The following is a 23,158-nucleotide window of genomic DNA, read 5'->3' on the forward strand; positions in this document are numbered from 1 at the left end:
CCTTTGCGCATGCGCACTCCTCACCGTAGCGATGGACCGTGGGATTGGTGTGTATTGACATAGCAACCGGGCTAAAGAGCCGCCGGCAGTCGTGTATTTCTGTTCGGGGTTAGTTTTTTTTGCTTCGGTTTTCTGTGGTGAAAGTGCCGCCGCTGCCATGAACGCGGCGGTGGTGAAGAAGACTCAGGACACGCTGGGAAAAGTGATAAAGAAACCCCCGCTGACGGAGAAGCTGCTGAGCAGGCCGCCGTTTCGGTACCTTCACGACATCTTCAGCGAGGTGAGCCTGAAACGCCGAAGTCACGTTTGAAGCCGCCGTTCGTATGCACGAAGCGCCCAGAGCTTCTCTACCATCTCTCCGGACCGGCTTGAATCCACAGAAAAGCCACTTTGGCTGGCTAAGAACCAGTCAAGGGTAACAGTTAGCATACAAAAAAAAAAAAACAGCATTAGTGGTCGAGGATGGATCAGCCGTGAGCTCGAAAATTCTTACAGAAGCTGGGAAGACACTTTTATTTTCAACCAAAACTGTTATTAACGTTTATTTGCGTATATTTGACTGTGTTAGCTCCCTGCCTGCCGCTTTAGCCCCCCATCTAGCAACGTTGTGCGGTTACTAGGCACAACCTGAACCCTGACAAGGATAAACTACTTATTCCTGCACGGATGGATGACTGCTGCACTAACAGCGCTGTTAGCTAAACTAGTCTGGTATATTTACCCACCTCACCTTTGGCAAGGCTGGTGCTCAGCGGCTTATTACCAACCGGACTGTTAGGTAATGTGGGTTTAAGCTGAGCTCCCTGTGCTGTGAAACGTTTCAATAGTTTATTTTTTTATTAATTCAACCTTCATTCACACAGGTTGTCTCATTGAGATCCCATTAACAACAGAGACCTGGTTTGAGAAAACAAAAACTAGCAACAAACAAATGTTGCATAGGCAGAAAGATACAAATAATCACAATGTTCGATTTAGGAAATTAAGATTTCTCTTAATTTGTACAAATGTAAATAGTCCCAGAGAAAATGATTTATTTTCTCCCAGTTTCAGGTTGTATTAACTGAAGGAGATAAAATCCTGAGAACACAGGGACACTGGATTGTCTGAGTGACATGTAGGAGGATAAATAAGGCAGGAACAGCCCAGTCCAAATGTACCAATGCATGAGTCTATGGCTTGATAATGATGGCCAGTTGTTCATGAAGCCATAATGATAGACAGCATCTAATAATGCAGATGGGTGTCAGGTATGTGATGTTATAAACAACATCACTGTAGTCTAACAGAAGCAGGAACGCCACTAAGAATAGATGCACCCTTGCATCGCAAAGAAAGTTAGATCCATTTCTGAAGAGAAGCCCTGGTGGATCAAACAACCGGGCCGATCCGAGCCAACTACAGAAAACATGCCATGTGTCTTTGGACTCAACAGGCCACGGCTGCAGTAACGTAGTACTCAGGTCTTACCTGCTGACGTGTTGCTGCTGGCAGCACGCTGGGGGACTCCTTCAGCTTGCAGGACGCATTCTCTGACACAAAATCCTGTCCCAAAACCTACGCTGAATGAGCTGCTCTTGCTACTCTGTTATTTATCAGCTGTAATAACGGCACATATATCCATAACAAAGGTGCTGCTAGCAGGATTTCCATGATTTTCCTCCATTTCCAGGTCTCTGCTACATCCCACCGTAGTCGTTTCTGTCCAATGGGAGCAACAGTCGTCCCTTATTTTAGTTACAAGTTATAGTTCACTTGCAAAAAGTAAAATGTGAAAGCTAAACGGCACAGAGGGGAAAAAATAAAATCGGCTTTTGGTCCGGACCAAACAAGGGAGCCAGATGCAAGTACCCGGTTCGATCCCCAGTGCCGGCACTCTGGGTCCCTGAGCAAGACCCTTAACCCCTGATTGCTCCCCACACACGGCAGCCCACTGCCCTAAGGGGATGAGTTAAATGCAGAAAGCAAATTTCATTTTAATGTATGTTTCAATGACAATAAAGGCGATATTACTATTACTATTACAGAGGACTTTCCCTGTGCGAATTCACCCTCAGTGAACATGATGAAGACTTAAGGGCAGAGATGAGGGAGAGAGCTGTGGGGAGATTTAAAGCAGGTCTAGGTTAAATAACATTATCGCAACATTTGAACGTCTCACTGACCAGTACAGCGCATCAGCAAATGATTCAGGACAAGGCCAAATATAGCTAATATATTATTATCACCATATCATTGTGCGTAATATTAGCATAGCAAAGAATCACTGGGGCTGCAATAAATATTATCTAATTGTGTGACATGCATTCATTTTTATGCCAGTACCATAATCGGTAATGACTTATATTATAAAACATAATGCTTTCACAGTGGATTACAGTGTTCTTGTGATGTCATCAAGAAGGCCCTCACTGCCACATTGCGGTTAGCATTCAATTAATGTCTCTAAAAATAGATTAAGCTTCATTTCAAAGTAAGAATTTACTGAATGTCTAAATCTAGTTTCAGTCATCTGAGGAACTTTTACATTTAGGCAAAATTGGCCTAAAAACCTGAAACTGTGTCGAGGTTTCATATTAAACTCTCCATCTTTGTGTTTGAAGCAATACTCTTACCTTAAGCTAAGCGGACGCAGGGATGACATGCCGCCGCTTCTGTATCCAGCTTTTGTGTGTCAGTGTGGCTGGAAGCAATGATTTATGTTGATTTATTTATATTTTCTTCTACAAATGCTCTCCTCTGTGATGATATACCAGCTGCATCACATCGACAACGCACAGCCTGGTGGGCTTTAACGTCTTAATGACACAAATACGGTGAAACTCTAGTAATTTTGACACATCTGTTATAGGTTCAGGCAAACGTTGATGAATATGTTGCTTTTTGCGTCCTCAACATCTTCACATTGAGATGCTCAGTGACTAACAGCTAATTTGGCAATAAATAGGTGAATTAAATCTTCCCCTGAGGGTTGGGGTCAGGGACCAACAGCCTGTCGACTCATAGACAGAAAAGATGTTTTAGATAAAAGACTCAGAGTGATGAAATGATCTAATAACCTTCTGGTTCTCCCAACCTTCAGGTCATCAGGACCACCGGTTTTATGAAAGGCCTGTATGAAGAAAAGGAAATGAAGTCAGATAGTGTCAAGGTAAGCTGGCTGACCTTTGTTGTCTTTCTCTTAGTTTTCTGTTACTTCTGACCTGCTGATACACAGAACTGGTATAATATTTGCTTTATAGCACTCCGACATGGTGGCTAAATTAAATGTGTGCGCTTGCTTGTTGTTTTGATAAGCGAGCTCGTGCGTTTGAGATTCTCCTTGTGTGTCATTGATCTGTCTGAGTGTTGAGTAACCAAACGCGGTGAGAAGACCTGGCAGTGACGGACGGAGCGTTTATCCAGGTGTCAGAACTCAGGTCTGACATTTGCAAGTTGATCCCCGATCAGGAAACCAAGCGCAGAAGCTGCACCGGCTCCTCAGCTTACCTTAAATAAATGCTGTTTGTGCAGTCAAGTGCGATTTAGATAAATGTCATTGATTAATGTTTTAGGAAATACGTATTAAAATTTCTCATCACTTTTTAATGCATATTTATGGTCTGTAATATTTTAAACATTTTGAAGTTGGGCTAGTTCAAAACCATTTATATTCTTCTGAATGAATCCAATGGATTTATTTTAAAGAATTTGTTGTTTTTTTGCCTTTGTTGCTTATTTTTTCTGTTCTCTCTGAATGTTAATAAGTTATCCACCTCAGATTCTGTGCAATTTTATATTTTAGATTGCTCATTTTTTATCTACAGAGCCTTTGTGAATCCCTCCTTTTTTGTTGCTTTTGAGGACTATACAACGGAACAGGCGTCAGATTCTGACAATATGATAATTTATTGTAGAAATACCACATGTTCAGACTTTCACTATATTAAAGAATTTAAAACCAAAACAAATAAAAATTATGACCCACCGGCCTTTTATAAAAAAAAAAAACGAAACCAAGAAATATTCTTATTGTTGCCATTATAATATAAAACATTGATTATTACAGTTATAATAATGTTGTATGTAGCATGCATTTATGGTTACTTTTAAATATAATTTAAAGCAGAACTACTGACTGAAGGGTAGAAGCCTTCTCTCAGCCAGCTGACCAGCAGTTCACAGCAACAAGTTGGGGAGGGGAAATGCTGTGTTGTGCTCTGCTCCACACGTCTGATCAGTCTCACACTTTCTGTCATTAAAAGGATTTTAATTCATAGAAACGGTTTGATGGCAAATCTCAGTTTTCCTGATAACGATCAACAACCCATGCCAATTACTGACCGGGTGCCGATTAACCTAATTAGCGCTGGTGTGTTTACAAACATAAGCTTTTGTTTCAGGAACGTTTACCAGGCTTTCTGCTTTAATTGCCTATAATTTTTAGCTTGTTTCTCATTTTGCTCCAGGACAAGGACTCCAAAATAACGTTCCTGCAGAAGGCGATCGATGTTGTGATGTTGGTGTCCGGCGAGCCTCTGGCAGCAAAGCCTGCTCGGATCGTAGCCGGCCATGAGCCCGAGAAAACCAACGAGCTGCTTCAGGCCATCGCAAAGTGCTGCCTCCACAAGGTACGTCTTTCCTGCACTAATCTAATCTAATAAACATCTTAATATTGTTATTGAAGCAGAATAAAAAGGTATGGGTGTTATTTTTCTCAATAAAAATTACACTGTTGAGAAAACAGTCCAGCTGCCTGAAGGGAGGACTGTAAAATGTTTTAATTGAGCCCTGGAGATGGAGTGGAAACAGATGAGCTGAAGCCCAGGGGGTAGCTGATCTTTAATGTAGATGTAAACAGTTCTTGGAGATTCAGGTCTATTCTTTTTAGAGATTATGTTAAACCTTTGATGTCATCATTCATACAAAAACGCTTTACAGAAATCAGTCGAACAGGCAAAGAAAAACTACCTGAAAAACCAAAAAACATTAATATGTTATAATAACATATTACATAAATGAAACGAACAGTAAAATGCATATTTGAAACAAATAAATAACTATCTGTATTTTTCGGACTATAAGTCGCATGTATTTAGAAATTTATTTCACACAATCCAAGACTAAAAACTGACATTTAATCAGGTAAGGCAATTTATTTATTTTTTAATTAAGTTACACAGCTGCATCCACAATCGGCTGAATAATATGGAACATACCTGGGAGGATGAATGGGGTAAATTAGAATAACAAGCCACCAACTCTTACCCGGAAAGTTGTCGTCAGAGCATTTCAGTGTAACAGGTTGTCAAAATTATGCCTAAATCAGAACGTTAGCGTAACGATGCTACATGCTAAGCTAACAGTACGACACGGATGTTTCAGAGCAGCATAAAGCTCACGTGCATCAGCGAAGTTGTAAGCCGCTCAGAGCACAGAGCTGTAAGCTAGCGCTAGCTGCTATTAGCTCCACAGATAGCCCAATAACAGGTTTCTGTCGTGGTCTGGGCACTTCAAGCTTCACCACGCAACACTCTGCTGCGTGAATGCAAACTGAAACAGTGAAACAACATACAAACATGAGTTCAGTTTTTGTTGTCTATAAGTTAATGTTTCAATACATTTTTAAATGGTACAGGAGCAGTATAATTTTCACAAACCCAGAGCTTCCGCTTGCACCTATAGACGGTAATGTTTACTCCTTGGTTCATGCTGGTCAAAATTAATTACCATTTAAAACTGATATAAGTCGCACCTGACTATAAGTTGCAGGATTGGCTAAGCTATGAAAAAAAAAGTGCCACTTATAGTAAAAATACAGTAATACAATATAAACATCCAGGTTTCTAGCCTGCTCTGTTGTTTTTAGCCTCCTGGGCTGGATTTGAGTGTTAAAGTCTAAGCTTGTCAGCATTTTGGGATAAACTCTTCGTCTTTTCTGCAATAAACCTGGGAAAAGTTGTGACATATCAACTTACTGATATTATGGACTTTCTCAGTGACTGCAAGGGGCTCTGATCATGTAGGGACACAGAAATCAGCATAGAAGCAACATGTAGAACTTTTAAGCACGGAGGGACATACAGGTATTAAATACAAGTGACAGAGAATGGAGCTGTGAGGATCGCCACAGTTGATCCTCAGATTAATTATTCCTAATGACAAATAGAATTCAAATAAAAAAGGAATTTATGGAAGAATTGTAACAAGTATCTTTAGGCCTTTTTATATGGCATTTCATTATTTTTAGATAAAAGTATTTTGTTTTCTCCTCAAGTCATCTGTATATTTTTTAACTTTGACATTCAGTCACTTTCACAAGTTATACACATTATGTTTTTCACATTTGTTGCTGGAATTCACAGTATATGTTGTTTTCTGCCTTTATTTAGTTTTTCCAGTTACTTTGACCAGAAATTTATATTTTTTTGTTGCATTTTCAATGTGCAACAAGCAGGTTTATAGTTTCACCATATTAAAATTTATTGGCAAGTTATTTTTACATTATAATTGCCTCTTCTGTAATGTACCTTTTGTGGCATTGTTGAACCTTTTTTATTCCTGATTCAGTATTTAAATGTGAGGCTAAAAGATTTGTTTTAAAATGTTGGGAATTATTTTCCCAATTATGGGCTTTTCCTGCTTTCGTTCCTTTTTGATCAAATGAGCTTCTTTTTGCTTTGCAGTTGTCCAGCGATGAAGCAGTGAAACGAGTTCTCGCAGGAGAGAAGGTGGACTTGAAGACGAAAGCGAGCACCTCCAGGTCTCAGGGCAAGGAAAACAAGGAGGGAAGGGACCAACAGCTGGACAAGGAGGTGAGGCGCAGTACAAACATAAGACATGTAATGCTAATTAATCTGAACTTGATGTGTACCCGGCTCTGTAAAATCTTAGAAATCGTTGATTATTTTCAGGAAAAGAAGAAGATAGAGCGCAGCAGCAGCCGGGAGCAAAAGGATCCGAAACCGTCCAAAGAGCAGGAGAGCCGACACAGAGACCGAGACAAAGAAGATCACCGAGATCCCGAGCGCACAGACAGGCATCACCGCAGCGAGCAGGACCATCAGGCCAAAGACCGCGACAAAGACAAGAGCCGAGAGCCGGAACGAGAGCGGGACAAGGGACGCGTCAGGGACAAGGAGAAAGACAGAGACCGAGACAAGGAGAAGACCAGAGAGAGGGACTCCCACAGAGAGAGAGACAGAGGCAAAGACAAACGAAGAGACAAAGACAGAGAGAAGGATGGAGAGCGACACAAAGACTTGGACGATAACAACAGAAGCGGGGAGAGAGGAAACAAGAAGGTTTGGTAGCCAGGCTTCAGCACATCTTTAATTAAGCAGATAAATGCAGTTCCTCACATGTTGTGTTTGTTGTTACCTTCAGGTCAGAGAGTCAGAGGAAGCTCAGCAGAAAGCCCGTCCTGAAGAGCAGAGCAGCAAATCAGCCAAAACTGTGCCAGCCGTACGTTACTCGCCTTCTGTTTGGTTGCTCATTTTTCATGTTTACCTGTTTAAAAATAATTCAAAAGGTGATAAATCCCTCACTTTCTTCCATCACGCTTCTTGTTCTTTTAAGGATCTAAAACCAGTTGAAGAGGTAAAGTTTGTAGAGTTAAACTCAATGAGAAGAAAGCTTTGTGATGCATGGCTTTTAGCTGGTTTATCTGGTATTTGTGCTTAGTGGTGTAAGATTTTTCTTTTTAATTGATCGACATGATGCTTCTGTGTGTTTGATTTAACTGAAGCCGTGTTGCTGTGCTCTTTGTCCGTTCAGCCCTCAGATGTAGTTGAAAATCAGGTGGGACCTTAAGATGCTTGTAGAAGAGAGGAGACATTTTAAGATCCCGTTCTGGTCATATATATGTTCTCTTTCTGTTTCTATCCTTGTTTTACAGTCTGACAGTCCAGTGAGAATACCCCGACCCTCATCTGCCAAAGGCCAGAGGAGGAAACCCAAAATTGGAAATAACGGTAAAGGCTTTGGCATCTTTACTCCACACAGCTGCTTCCTTTATTTGGTTACTAGTCCGCTGGCAGAATCAGTGAGGCTTAATGAACTTAAAATCAAACAGATTTCTTTAAATGATCTGAGGACCGACATAATGTTAATTATTCTCTATTTTACTCTTGAATTAATGCCTCAGTTTGTAATTCCTTACCGTTCTTTTCTCACAGCAGATGAGTCTGACAGTGAAGGAGGTAAGTGTTTTCTCACTCACATGGGCCTCATTGTCCTGAAAGTTATAACAAACAGTTTTAGCATTAAAAAGGAGCTTTCTGTCTGTGTATCAATACTGTTATTGGGTTGGAAATGTGTTTTGATCATATTTACTCAGTACCTTGAGAAAACGTTCATGCCAGTTGAACTTTTTTTTTTAAAAGAATTCAAATTATTGCCATTTTATTTGATAAACCAACACAAAGTAGTTTATATTGATTATTTTGAACTAAAGGTTAATTTTGGGCCTTTTCAAAATAAAAAAAAATGTTGCATGAATTTGTTTTTAGCCCCACTGATCAATACTTTGTTGAGCCAAGGTTCGATAAAATCGCAGCTGCAATGACAATCAACATGCTTTGAGCTAAATAATAGAATAGAATAGAAAAATCATTGAATGTCTCACAGCAGAGAAATAAAACTTTATCGGCAGAAACGGATGGAAAAAGTCCACAACACACAAAAAAAATACTCTCCAGTTTTTAAAAATGGCATAAATTAGAAATTAAATGAAAAGTGCAAACGAGTAGGGCAACCTGAAAGTTTACAAACTGCACACGTACAATTGAGCCTAAAAAATATCAACAGACTATCTACAAAAAATGGATAAAAGGGAAAAAAACGACTTGTTGAGTTTGCTGGGCTAACCCCTGCTGGGAGGAAGGATCTGCGATAGCGCTCCTTTGTGCATCTAGGATGCAGCAGTCTGTCACTGAAGGAGCTCTTCAGCTCTGCAACAGCTTCATGCATGAGGTGGGAGACATTGTCCATCAGTGCGGTCCTTTTAGTCCTTTAGTCTGCCACCACCGGTTCTGGGTCCAGGGAGCATCCTAGGACACAGCTGGCCCTCCTGATGAGCTTTTCTAACCTATTTCTCCAAGGTGCTTCTCCAAGTAACTACACTATAGAAGTCAAACGAGTTTTTAAGTAGTGTCCCCTCCACTCAAAAAGATCTCAGTCTCCACTGCAGGTAGATTCTGCTCTCACCCTGCCTGCGATTCATTCCTTTGTAGCTCTTGGTTGTTTATTCAGGGTTTTCCTGCTGGAAGATGAACCTTCGGCCAGTCTACAGTCTGTGCTGCTTTCTTCTTACCTTACTTTGTCTCACTATGATGTGGTCTTAATATTGTTGCTCAACAGCCTTCTAATAAAAACAAGGAGAGTCGCCGGCCAGCATCTGCGTTTTTCACGTTTTTTTTTAAACAAAACTTTATTGAACACTCCTAGAAACAATTACATTGACCATTACGTCTGCAAACAGTACGCGGCTGAGTGACGTCTCCTTCTGTTATCTGTGACCTGTCTGCTGTGTTCCTCACTAATGTGAGGCCTCTGAGGCCTTTCAAAAAAATGTAACCACAGTTTTCAGTTTTATATAAAAATATACAGTTTTTATATAAAAACAGTTTTTATACAGTTTATATACAGTTTTATTTAAAAAATAGTTTCACTTGATTTATGCACTATATTGTTGTTTGTGTTTAAATCCCTTGAAACTCTAACACACTGGGGGATTGATTGAAATATGACTAAAGCTTTTCAAGGCACTGCAGTAGGTTTCAGTAAGTCAGCAGGATTGAGCCATTTAACGTTTCTCCTGTTCAGAAAACCGAAGAAGTTAAATTTACTAAAACCTCCACATCTTCAAGGACGTCCTAGTGGCTATTTTAGTTAATAATACATTTTTATTTTTATCTATAGTCGCCTGTCTTAACACTGAAGGTCACCTTACATCAAGCGTAAAAACAGACTTGTGATTAAAAAAATAAAAATAAAAACAATTACCGCATTCCATAAAACCTTTTTCCAGTCTGACTGATGTGAGGTTCCAGCTAACTAAGTCTTTAAGTCGTCAGAATACTTGTTTAGGTTTTAGTGATTCAAAAGGAACCAGGGACGTTTTAAGAGCTGAGGTTTTTTCTTTGCCAACGTCCCGAGCAAGTTATTCAGGTTTTATTTGAAAAGCTGAGCATCAAACACAATGCCTCACTTTGCTTCACTGGTCTGAGCGTACCTGACCAAACCCAAACTGGGCTGGGTGTGCAGTCAGATGGGGGCAAAAGGGTTTATAAAGCAAACAGAAACCAGATGGTCTGCAGTGTAACGTGAATGTTTGAAACGTACGACTCCAGTAGTAGTTAAACCTGCTGTCAAATGGAATCTCATTAAATCTGGCATTGTGTATTAATGTTTATTCAGAATGTAGATCGTTAACCAGTAATTTAAAGAATACATATCACCATGTCTGATCTCGTCTCATATTTTACCCTTTGCTCGCACTGATTGCCCTGAGCGTGTGTTGGTGGCTGTGATCAGGTAGATCCTGTCCTTCCACTGCGATCCTTTGTGCCATCAGGGCATCCAGCGTCTCGGCACCAGGAGGAATCTTTGATATGGTTTCCTGCTAATTTTGTTAGCTGGCCAACTCTTAGAGGAAGGAACACACTTTCATTTTACTGTTGAGAGAAACAAGATGAACCAGGGGGGAAAAAAATCAGAAATAAACACGTTACGTAACGTGAAAAGCTAAATGAAATTAGTGTTTAATCCCACACCACCCAGATGTAATTGGGGTTTCCCACAGATCCAAAATGTCTCCACACACATCAGTCAATAACAAACTGAATCAAGGCGTCTGCTTGTGTTTATAAACCACGTCCACAGAATTCACGTCCTCCTTTCCAACCTCTCTATCATGTTGTGTAAGTCCAAATAGGTGTTAAAGGACATCAGGGACAATATGGTGAATTAGCATTAATCACATTCAGTCTGGACTTCAACGCATGATCTTGTTTAATTGGGTTAGTTTGATTTACAGAAAGGTGAGAAATAATCCCTCAATTACCCAGATTTCAGTTTATTTATCAAGCACCATTACACTACAGATATCACCTCAAGGCACTGCAAGACAAGCAAATTTATTACATTTCAGTTACACTCAGATCTGATCAGCACACTCAGCTGTGAAGGGTTGAAATGCTGCAGCCCTCCGCTGTAGACTGCACATGTACTGATCTGTCTTACGTCAGCCAACAAGCATGTAAAAGGTTCAGAGAAGGCTCAGGTGGAGCAAGAAAGGCACTCTTTGGCATCGACCCGCTATGTGGGTCGATGATCAGCTTTTTTCAGGGTACAGGACAAATTTAGCCCAATTGATGTGCTCTGAACCACAAAATCCTGGACAAGAGCCTTCTTCTGTCAACCAGAAACCAGATGATGGGTTATGTCAGCCAAGCAGGGGCTCATTGAGCATCGAGACAGTTTACAGATCTCAGTCCTTCAGAAAATCTGTTGGGCGCTGAAGAAACTCAAAGGACACATGTGAGAGTTTAAATGCTAGATAATAATGAGAATTTTGATAACTTTAAACATGGATCTAAATAACTCCAGCTTGTCCTGGAGAAAAAGCAGCACCCACATAACAGATCACGCCCATGTATTCTGACCAGGCCCCAAGCCTGGAGGGACAGAGCCTTTTTTAGAGGTAACATGTTTACGTTGTTGGCTCTCAGGCTATACGAGTTGGCAGGATGAACATAAATCTAGAGGGTTTTAGACGTACATTTAACATTGTTAGATGGATGAATTTTGGCCCACATGATGAAGAGTTTGGATGCCCTTCATCTAAGATGTTAATTTATTTTTAAAAAGCAAGCGTAGAGTCAAATGAAGGTTTTAAAGGGAGCTCAGTTGCCTGATTCAGTCAGTAAAAGACTGGTAGCTCTTTGTTAGAGCCATGTTTGATGAAGTCTAAAGATGTTAACCAGTCTTTGCTCTTCTGTGCAGATTTAATCTCTTACTTTACCGTCCAATCACAGATGGAGACGTTCCGTTAGCGCAGAGACCCGTCCCTCAGGAGAACGGAGACCCTGAAGGGTCCTCAGTGCCATCATCAGACAAGACGTCTAGGTGCCTACAACCAATATTTACTCTACCTGGAACAATAACTCTCTTTGTCGTTGGACTTTGTGCTTTCCTTTAAGTTCCCAAGCTGATCCTGCTTCCATTTAAAGGTTAAATGTGATCCTATTATAGACTTTTTATACGTTCCTTTGCTTTCCAAATACAGGTTCAGTTTGAGATCTAGTCTAAATGCAGTCTTGCTTTGCATTTCTGTGTTTATATGAAACTGGATGCAGTTTTGTTTTGACATGTGCTCCCAGCTCTTGGAGGATTTTCAAAGTCTTCTTCCTGCGGGTCACTAATGGTTTATGATGCTGTGCCACCGCAGCTGTTATTAATACTCTGACCGTTGGCGAGCGGCGCTGCTATCCTCCTAATGTCCGCTTCGCTCTGTAGCTAACCAGACATCTGGCCAATCTCACACACATCTCTGTGTTGTTGTGAAAATAGCAGCCTGTGAAAGGGGGAAACCTGCTGTTGGTGTTTTTAACGGTTTATCCTCTCTGCCTTTTCCATCACAGACGATTGGCTCGGCCAAGCAGCGCTCGGCCAGCGCCTCCTCGAGTCAGGAGACAAGAGAGCAACGCTGACGGGACCCCAGCTGAGAGGTGACCTCATCGTTCCAATTAACCAGCGTTTGTCCTGTTACAGCGTAAAAAGTATTCACACCCATTGAACTTTTTCTCCATTCCTTTTTATTAATATAATTTTACGTTATAGTAGTAGTATAACACAAAGTAGTGCATAATTGTGACATTGAGGTAAACCAATACAGCTTTTTCAGATTTCTTTAAAACAGGGGTGTCCAAAGTGTGGCCTCTAGACTAAATTTGTTTCTAGACTAAATTTGTGTGGCCCCTAAACTGGAATTCAGGAATGATTTAGCCCTCCGTTTTGGGCCTTAAGTACATTTGACTCTCGTAACATATAACAAAACGTTTAGACTGCCCTGTTTTCAACTATCTCATTCAGGTGTGTTTGCAGCAATACTGGGGTTGGACAATTAATCACATTTACAATATAATCATAATTAAAAAAAATGCAATTTCCAAATCGCAGAGGTCTGTAATTTTTGTTTATGTAACAATTAATGGATCAGATGCGTCCTTTAGGTGTCAGTAATGTGTTTAAAGTGGCTTTACCTCCACATGGAAGGGAAGAGAGTTGCAGCAGTGAGATAACCTAGTTTTATTATTTGTTTTAGAGTTTATATAATCACTACTTTTTTTTCCCTTTTTTTTTACCAGAAACTCTCAGGAATCTCACCACAGCATTAAGTAGCGGTCAAACTGTTTCATACATAGACTTGTTTGTTGGTTGCACTTTATGTTCAACAAGGATTGATGTCCAACACAACAAACTGTTCTCTTGAATAGTAATAATATTCTGATTAATAAAAACAGTTACATTTCTTGTTTTAAATAGTCCTTGTTTACAAACATCTTTATCTCGAGGCCATATTTGCTGTTTGTGGTTAATGCAGAGAAATTAAATCGCAATTATGGTTGAAATGTATAACAATTAAGATTTTTGGCAAAGTTGTACAGCCATAAGCACAATACGTTTGCTTAGGGCTATTTTCTAACACACCTGCATGTCTTTGGTTGTATATATCTATATTGTATATATCTACTGACACCAGAGAGTTAGTTCTGGCTGGATGTCTATGGCTGTTCTGCTGGTTAGAGGAACCTTTGTTCTAATCTTAAGCTTTTTAGAGCCCATCCCAACAGCTGTTGGTCTGATTCCCTGTCCCTGCTGAACGAACTCTCCCCCACACCATCCTTCACCTTGCCGGTGATGCGTGGAGTTAGTTTTTCCTCTAGTCTGTGACAAAAAAATAATTTTTTTGTTCTCATCCTGAGGAATGCATTCAGCGCTGTACGATCTTACAAACTCATGCAGCAACAATATAGTCAGTAAAACACTGCAACGACGATATCGACTGGAGCCACACTTTTCTCACTCCTGTTTCCTGTGCCCCTCCAACGCAGCTTTTAGGCTCTGTAATCTGTATTAGGTGTGGACATCTACTGCCTGCAGGACATGTTCTGTCAAATGTTTGCTGCGCCCCCTACAGGATATGTGAGAAACTGCAAAGGGTACTTCTGTCTTTTTTTTTTTGTTTGTTTGGGTATCAATCTAAAACAAGGGTGTCCAAACTTTTCAGCACATGGGCTGAAATATTCAAGTCGAAGGAACTGGGGGGCCAAAAAGAGAGAATGTTTATTTTTTACGTGCTCTAAAATAATTCTTTTTAAATTGAAATAAACAGTTCAATCAGGTTTTCCATTGGAGATTACTTTGTAAATCATTGTAGATCCACAGGTAAAGAAGGGTTCTGTTTATTTGCCATATTAAAAGATGGTCCCTTTAGTTTGCAAATTATTTTTAATAATTATAATAATAAACTGAACTCTTTTTGGTCTAGCAAAATAAGAACAGGATTTTAGTCAGCTGTTCTTTGAAAACACAATTTAAATAAATTAATTCAAAGCACATTTTAATGCAGCAAAGTCTGCATTTGACTAATAAAATGTCATGGATCCTATTTAGACTGTGCGTTACAAATAACGCACAGTCTACTGAATGTATATTACTTCTATATATATATATGTTGATTTTATTCAATTTTACTTTATTTTATTGTATTCTTATTTCTGTCTGCACCATCATCACCAAGTCAAATTCCTTGAATGTGCAAACCTACTTCGCGATTAAACTTGATTCTGATCTGATTATTATCAAATTAAAGAGAATGTGAAAAGTGTGGTTATAAAAAGATTAATACTTTCTGTTGTACTTAATAGTAAAGTAAGATTTTTTACTTTTATGTAATAATGTTTGCCGTAATTTTAAAAAAGAGTTTCGATTTGCATCATCAGCCCCCTGTGCTTATGAATCAAACTGTTCTTGAAATGTGGTTGGGGGGCGCCCAGAATCAGTACAAGGGCCACACTAAATACAAATATCAACCACACTTCAGATTTTTATTTGTAAAAGGAATTTATCAGTTTCCACTTATCTATGCACTACTTTACTATTTCTGTCACATAAAATCCCAATAAAACACATTGCAGTTAGTGGTTGTTACATAGCAAATATGAAAAAGTTCAGCGGGTGTGAATACTTTTGCAAAACACTGTTCATAAAGGTCTGTTTAGGCCAACACACCCTGTATTGTCCTTGATTTCAGTCCCGTTAGAAAACTGCATGCTGCAACGATTGAGCTTAAAAAATGCTTCTCTGTCACATGGAAGTTAAAAAGTTCTCAGCACAACTCGTGTTTTTAAGGCTGTCGAGTGCCAAGCCCCCAGCTCCCATTATAATGGACGGGAAGAGGGTGTCGGAGGATGAGGAGGAAGACGATGAGCAGTTCCTGGTGGTGGAGGCGGTCCCCCCACCTCTAGATGCTCCTGATGCAGCGAGAGTAGGTGACACAAACATCCAAGGCTGTGATCCTGCAGTTAAAATCCTGAAACTGTTAACAATCGTCTCTGTTACAGGAAGCTGCGCAAGAACTCGACGCTGACGAGAAACATGGTAAATGATTAGATTTCTTCAGTTCTTGAGGAATGAAAAAAAAAATAACTGTTTGCTTTGGGGAGCTGATCTTTTTCCCATAATGCAGGTGGACTCGTGAAGAAGATCCTTGAAACCAAGAAAGACTATGAATCGACTCCCTCCTCACTCAAATCTAAAGAACAGGTATGCATTTCAAATAATTGGTTTGTTTCTCCACTAGATGGCAGTATTGGCCAAGTTCTCCCATGTGTGTCGGTCTCCAGCACTGAGCTATATAATACACTGGAGTGCTGATTTTGCCGAAAAACTGAAGTTACTGGCCGCCATCTTGCTCCTCCCTACTCTCACAGAATCCCACAGGATTTGGTTGCAACAACAAGCAGTTTTCTGACTGTGTGAAAATATTTCACAGGTAATTCTACAGTCAGTGGATGTAGTAACACTATCAACTACTAGGAAATTAGGTGCTGAAATATTTTACATGTTATTCATATTAAATATATATATGTATATATAAGTATGTGTATATGTATATATGTATATATATGTATACACATATGTAAATATATGTTTTTGTACATTGTTATTTAAATATTTATAAATGTTAAACATATATATTTAAATGAATAAAATGCAAAATATTTCAGCACATGACTTTCTCAGTACTTGATATTTTTAGAACATAACATAAAAGTATATGGCATTTGACATTTTAAAAGTCTTAAGCCCCCCCTGAACATGAGAAAATCCTCATTATTCGATGCTGTAGCGCACATCTTCCCTAGTTACTGGGGGGAAATAGGGAGTACCAATATGGCGGCTGGTGGCTTCAAAGCGATTCGTTCAAACAGACGGTGATTAGCACTCCAGTGTATTATATAGCTCAGTGGTCTCCAGACGTCTCGACCAGTCCTGTCGGCCTCTATTTCTGGGAACTTTGTTCCCTGGGAACAGGATTTTAACCACAGACCTGCTGCAATGCTGGCTTTTATCAAAAGAAAGACGTAAACAAATGGAGTGAGGAGGTGGAGGAGGAGGAGGAGGTGTAATTGCGGTGCCTCTAAACCACAAAAATGTTCCCCTTCAGTGAAGGTGAAGGGCTAATAACCAGGCAAGCAGCTATGGCCCCTTACAGACCACACACACTATTGATCCACACATCTAGATGTCTGGAGCAGAAATGACTTGTTTTCTTGGGGTTGCTCAACATTTTAGGTATTTAAAATTTTTCAGCTTTGCAAGGTTCTCTGCTCAATTAGGAAGCATCGTAAATCATGGGAGAAAGAATTTAGGCCTTTTGTTTATTCCCCCACCACTTTCTCTCTTGCATTTACATATAATAAAAAAAAAGCTAATTTAAGTCAATGTAGCTACATTTTCAGTTCAACTAGTGACGCCCCTATTAAAGATGTGTGAAAACCCTTCGGCTAAATTAAACCTTTATTGCAGCAGGATAATCTCACACGGTAAAAAGATGCAAAATCCAACCTTTTATTTGGCTATTTATCAAAAAAGAAGAAATTCACGCATAAAAAAACCCCAAACTGTGAGGTATTTTTTTTACTTTATTTATTTAAATGGGAGCATATACAATTAAAACATAAATGTTACGATTTGATGCATTGTAGCAGACTTAGCCAAAGGCTAATTTGCATCTGCAGTCCTTTTGACAGGGCACGATTTAATTTTAACTTCATGCCACATTCAACAGATAAAAACAGCAAACATACAGGAGGAGTTCAATATGACACTCACCCATCACCCATAAACAATCTTATAATATCAGGTCATTAAAAAAAAGCATTCATGCACACACAAAGCCAGTATCATGGACAGAAAAGTACATTTTTAGTAGTTATTTTAGTTCATCGTTCCTTATATAAGCAGAGGTGTTGATATGATCAGGAAGCCTGTTCCACTGCTGTGGTCTGACCAAATGTTCAGCAGTGAAAGGGTTTGATGCAGCAACTCCAGTATATCTTATCCAGCCTACCGAGCGATGACAAACAAAGTCCAGTAAGCAGGCTGGAGCCAGGCCGTTTAAAGTCTTTTAAATCAGACTAAGGTTTGAAAAAAGCCTAAACTTTTCAAAGCGTACTCCTCTTTAAAGAATCTCTGGATCCTCGAGAGTCCTGGGTCCTCTCATGCTGTAGTTCAGCTCAGCCCAGAGATTTATATAGAATCTAGGTCTGAGGACTGAGCTGGCCATTAAAGAAGGCTGTTTCTGTGTCTAGTGAATCATTTCTGTGTTGATCTGTTTTTGATTAGTATTAATATTTTAAAAGACCCGAGGATGGCTCATTTTCAGTCTTTTCAGGTGTTTTTCCACAAATACCTCATACTTTGTTTCAGTCTTAAGCCTCTTTCAGGGTCAGGATTACGTGTGAATACAATCAGAACTGATTTACCGGGTAAAACTGACCCATAAATTTACCGGGTAAAGACCTAACATCACACCCGGTAATTTACCGAGACGCTCTAGTGTGATTAAAGCCGTTACATTCCTGGGTAAGGCACACATTTGCATGATTAGGTAATACGTTCGTAGTCTCTTTTAGATGTCTGCAAGTCGCTTCTCTGTCTGAGAAATTAACAGAAATTGTATTTCTTCTGTAGTTTTCATAAAGCTAACCACTGAAGCTATTGTTTGTTGCGGCTTATCAGCTGTTTGACAGACGTAGTTTCCATCTGAAATTCTTCATAAGAGGTTGATCAGTTTAAGCTATAGTTCTGGCATTACTGCCACCTGCAGGTGATATTAGGTACATCCATTCCACCATTAGCCAGGGAATTGGTCCCAGTAAATTACTGAGACTTATGTGTGAAAGAGGCTTAAAACGAGGGTCTGCAGCCATATCAATATAAAGAGACTTTTTTTCTTTATCCCTTGAGGTAAAAAAATTACAGAGCCCTTTAAAAATGGCAAATTTATAATATAGAAACTTTTTAGATTTTTAAACTAAAGAAAAACGCCTTTTTCCAAAGGAGGAGGAGTACATTATTTCCTTTTTTTTCATGTCTATATTTATGGCTAATTACATCTTATTCTGTGGTAGAAATGTAATGCAAATTCTGCCATGAAAATACACAGAAGGAAATTCTAATCATAGAGTGTTTTTAATTGCGTCCATATTTAAAAAAAAACATCTCTAAGATCTTTGTAATGTTGTTCAGAGTTATTAAGAGCAGCTGTGGCGGGTCTGAAGAGTCACTCGTTGCTCTGGAGCTGCAGGTTGCAGGCCGGGCCGAGGGGGAAGCTCACGGCTGGGGAGGAGGCGACGGTGCAGCAGCTGGAACGCTGCAAGGTTTTCCCAGGAAAACGTCTGACAATGCTTAATATTTGTGGTGGACCAATGGATATAAATGTGTGGTTGGTGCACCTGTCACACTTGTAGCGCAGACTCAAGCTCACAACCAGAGACTTTCCTTTCACGGCGAAAGATTTTGTCTGACATGGTTCAGGATGGCGGTGTGAACCCGACGTCAACCAAAAATATAAGATAAACACTTTATTAACTTTTTCAGGTGGTTAGTGAACAGCATAATATATATGTTGTTCTCGAATACCTTATAGAGGAACAGACGTAGTATATTAAGCTGATGTTAGCTGGTTAACCAGTAGTGCTGTCTGAAGGCATGGAGCCAGCAGCAGATCGCTTCATAAACAGGATTATTGTAGCTCGTAAACTTTAGTTTTCAAACAGAGTTGACAGGAAAATGGCTGCCATCTCTTCAGTTTTTATATCATAACAGTTTAATGTTTAATTAGTGTTAATTCATAAACAGATATATTTTCAGTCAAACTTTCAGCCAGCTGACCGACAGTGCATAAATATCAGTTTATTTTGATGCTGGTATCTTGTTTATTCCTAAAGTTGTTAAAACTCTGGTAAACTTAAAATGTAAAATATAAATCAATAAAAAAAGGGGGTCCTATTGGTGCTGCTAAATAAAATCCTCAACATTGTAGTTTTTTTCCACACTGAATAAATGTACAAATTAAAGGTAGGATTGATATATTTAGTAGTTATTTATTTTAAACCTTCCTTCACATCTTAATCAGGGTTGCCAATAAACGTGCCCGACTGTAAACCATATGAATACCGTATAATATGATTGAACTTGACTTTGTAAAGTGCCTTGAGATGACATGTTTCATGATTTGGCGCTATATAAATAAAATTGAATTTAATTGAATTAAACTATACAGACACTGCCAAGATTTATTTCAGTTTATATTAATGAAGACCCGTTGTCCTATCGATGATGACACATTGCTGCCATTGTTTATAGATTCCCCTCTGTGAGCCAGAGAAAGTGCTCTTTCATCAGCGTTTGGGCTCTAAAGGCGTTTGAAGCTTACAGTTTGGTCTGAGCTCCTCGGTGTGAGGCGGTCTATGCTGTCTGAGTTGGGTGGTCCCCTTCAGTGAAGCGTGGTGCCCTGCATCCCATCCCAGCTGCCCACCCTGACTGTGATGGATGAACTGTTTTGAGCCGTCGCTCATGCAGAACGGCCGCTGATCTGGTTCTTCCTGACGGCGACCTCAAGACGGCGTCCCTCGTAACTCGCATCTGAAGCCGGCGAAGCTCGACCGGCGGTGAGCTGAAGCCGCTCGTCGGGAATTTATAGACGCGGGATTGAAATGTGTGCGTCTGTCTGTGCTAAACGTTGCTTATGCGTTTCTGACGACCTCAATTGCAAGTTCAAGCACATGCAGACAAAACAGGTCTTTGAGTAACACGAGCCCAGCCTTCTGGAGATTATCCTAATTTCCTCAATTTGTGGGACCTCCAGGCCGTCATTACAGAGTATCGGCGTATTGTGGATGGTCTGGAGGTGCAGCTTACTGCAGGTATGTCCACTTATATATAGGAGCAGCAGATTGTTTGGTCCATCCTTCAGTCATTACTGGCCTGGCCTCGTCAGCTGTTTAAAGAACTGTAATGACTTCCTTCCCGACATAAAAAGGCGCTGAGGTCAGCCTAATGGACCCGTGCCTTTCTTTTTTTTTTTTTTTTTTTTTTTTTTTTTATTGTAATAGTGAAACACAAAAATGTAAACTCTGAGCATCCCCTTCTCTCTTTGATTTGACTGGTTTATTTCTATAACGCCGATGTTTCCAGGGTTCCTAGATTCTTTGTATATGTGACAGAGTTTAAGTCTATTTATTTATTCAGTGTTCTGTCAAATCTCCCTCAAACATTGCAAAAAGGGAACTAAAAGTAACATTTTCTTGAAATTAGTGTTTTTTTCCTTGATTTGAGCAAGTAAATAAGATTATCTGCTAATGGAATGAGTATTTTTACCCCTAAAATAAGATAATTAGATATATTCACTTGCAATAAGATGATAATAGATGAGTTGTTTCTATTTTAAAGCCAAAATTCTTATCCCACTGGCAGATCATCTTTTTTACCTGCTCAAATCAAGGGCAAATACACTAATTTTAAGACAATTTTACTTACTTTTAGTGCAGTGAAGTCAGTTTAAACAGTTGCATGATTGTTTTTCTCCCATCACTGTGTAGCTGAAGGATTTTCAGTGTATTTGTGGGGCTGACCCTCATCATGGCCCCTCAGCAGCCGTGTATATTATTCCAAGATAGTTCTCCTGTTATTTGGACATAGTTTGCCCCTTTTCTACAGCTGCGTTTTCATTGGAGTTTTTGTGTATTCTTCCCCCTTTTTTTTTTATATCGCCCCTCTTCCCCGGTTCTTTACCCCATCAAATTAGCCTTGATGAAGGTCTATAATGTATAAATAAACTATGTGGCGTACAAATGGATGGCTGTTGAGTGAGAGTCACGGAGGCGAAGGGCCAGGGTACTCTCTGCAGGATTGTCAAGAAAATAAATACCCCTCTCTGCAGACCTCTGCGTCTTCATAAACATCCAGCTTTTTTATGTGCCGCCATGAGGAAATGACCCGGTGGCACTGAATTTTTGTGGGGCCGTATTGACTTGTTGGAAAGAATTGTTTTTTTTTTTTTTGCTATAGGAGAACCTACTTTACTTTTTGTGACTTTAGATAGAGTTTCAGTGTTGTTTAAATGCGGCATAGTTGGGGATTTGTTCAGAGATTCCTCGTTCGCCCCCAGATGTCAAAAGGTTGGTCTTCATTGTCTCCCCAGGGAGGCTACTGTGACCTGACAACAACATCCTGTAACCTCAGCGCTCCGCTCCTCACTTCACTGACGCTGAGCTATTTTTATGATCCAGTTAGAGTTTTTGAATGAAAAACAACAACCCATAAACTACGCTCTGAGATACTTTCAGTTTCTGACTGCATGACTCAGCCCTCAGATTAGTTTTCTTCAGGATAACTTTATAAAAGCTCTTCATCCACATTAACTAAAGAATAAGATGATCCTGCAGGTATAGTCATTGGTTAGCAGTGATTATTATTATTATTTTTTTATTATTTTCTCTTTTTCTTTGATCCACTGTATATATGAAGATTCACTTTATATAACTGATGCACATTTCCTACTTTGCACCTTCTCTTATGAGCCGATGTGGCAAGTGAATTTCTCCAATGTGAGATCAATAAAGCCTATTTTATCTTATTTTATCGCTGATCTACTGACACAAACCTTTTTTCCTTGAACTGCTAAACTGTGATGGTCTTCAGCTATGTGCACTTATTTCATCACATCCTCTTATTTTATAAACTGGCTTAACTTCATAGATCCCCCCCCCCCATTGTTTGACCTAACTCGCATGGCATAGGTCATCATCTTTACAATTTATTCTTTTCCGCTGCGTTCAGGCTTGTAGCTCATGGTAGTTCTGTGCCTTTCCATGTCCGAAACTTAAAATTTTTTATAAATATGTGTAAGATTGAAGCACGATGTAGCGGAGAATCCAGAAGAAAGATGCACAGGAGAGAAGATGCTACATTGGGAACGCCAAACGCAGGCATAGGTGCAGAACATGAGGCATAAACAGGGATAGTGAAACCTCCAGCTCAGATACGAGTTCATTAAGTAAAGATTTAAATAGCGATCTATGCTGTGGGTAGAATGATATCTGATAGCAGTAGCTTGGCGAACTACCAGACTAGCAGCCTATAGGGTGAATACAGTCTGCTTGTAATTCACCACAGTGGTATTTAACCACTTGTGACAAAAGCTTTATTTCAGTACAGTAAAAATATGGCAACTTTCAGACAAACCTAAATTTGACTCTGGATCCGACCAGCCTTCTTAGTCTGATGTGCTCAATTACATTCCTCTCTGAAACTCACAGCGCAGCGTTTTACTTGTGGGACTTTACCTGCACTAAAGTAACGTCGACATCTAAGCGTGTTGTGACAGGTAACAGTCTGCCACACCACGTCATTTCATCTGTGGTTAGGAGGTTAAAATAGCCACAATCAGACTATAGTTACTGTCAAACAATGTAATTTAGGTCAGATACACCAAAAAGTGTAGCAGCTGAGGCTAATTATCAGGGCTAAGCACGCAGGAGGATGGTTTAGCAAATACGTTTATTAGCCGATTTTTTTTCCCCTTACTGACACATTAACCGTA

The 23,158-nt window shown here is 39.7% G+C and overlaps 1 protein-coding gene across 4 annotated transcripts in view; it reads left to right on the forward strand.

Annotated features, from left to right (window-relative positions):
* Window positions 1–23,158, forward strand: part of traf3ip1 (TNF receptor-associated factor 3 interacting protein 1) — a 30,217-nt gene continuing 7,059 nt past the window's right edge. The window contains exons 1-15 of one of the 4 annotated variants that reach the window (XM_036139600.1): window positions 1–280; window positions 3,083–3,151; window positions 4,449–4,610; window positions 6,666–6,794; window positions 6,894–7,283; window positions 7,366–7,443; window positions 7,558–7,578; window positions 7,756–7,779; window positions 7,877–7,952; window positions 8,157–8,180; window positions 12,018–12,108; window positions 12,624–12,710; window positions 15,397–15,532; window positions 15,609–15,645; window positions 15,734–15,810. In XM_036139600.1, the coding sequence (XP_035995493.1) occupies window positions 158–280; window positions 3,083–3,151; window positions 4,449–4,610; window positions 6,666–6,794; window positions 6,894–7,283; window positions 7,366–7,443; window positions 7,558–7,578; window positions 7,756–7,779; window positions 7,877–7,952; window positions 8,157–8,180; window positions 12,018–12,108; window positions 12,624–12,710; window positions 15,397–15,532; window positions 15,609–15,645; window positions 15,734–15,810 (1,524 nt within the window). In that variant the 5' untranslated portion in view covers window positions 1–157. The remainder of the gene's footprint in view (window positions 281–3,082; window positions 3,152–4,448; window positions 4,611–6,665; window positions 6,795–6,893; window positions 7,284–7,365; window positions 7,444–7,557; window positions 7,579–7,755; window positions 7,780–7,876; window positions 7,953–8,156; window positions 8,181–12,017; window positions 12,109–12,623; window positions 12,711–15,396; window positions 15,533–15,608; window positions 15,646–15,733; window positions 15,811–23,158) is intronic. The other 3 variants (XM_036139601.1, XM_036139602.1, XM_036139603.1) reach the window with 3 other exon arrangements.

Source organism: Fundulus heteroclitus, chromosome 7, assembly GCF_011125445.2.
Source record: "Fundulus heteroclitus isolate FHET01 chromosome 7, MU-UCD_Fhet_4.1, whole genome shotgun sequence".
NCBI lineage: Eukaryota > Metazoa > Chordata > Actinopteri > Cyprinodontiformes > Fundulidae > Fundulus > Fundulus heteroclitus.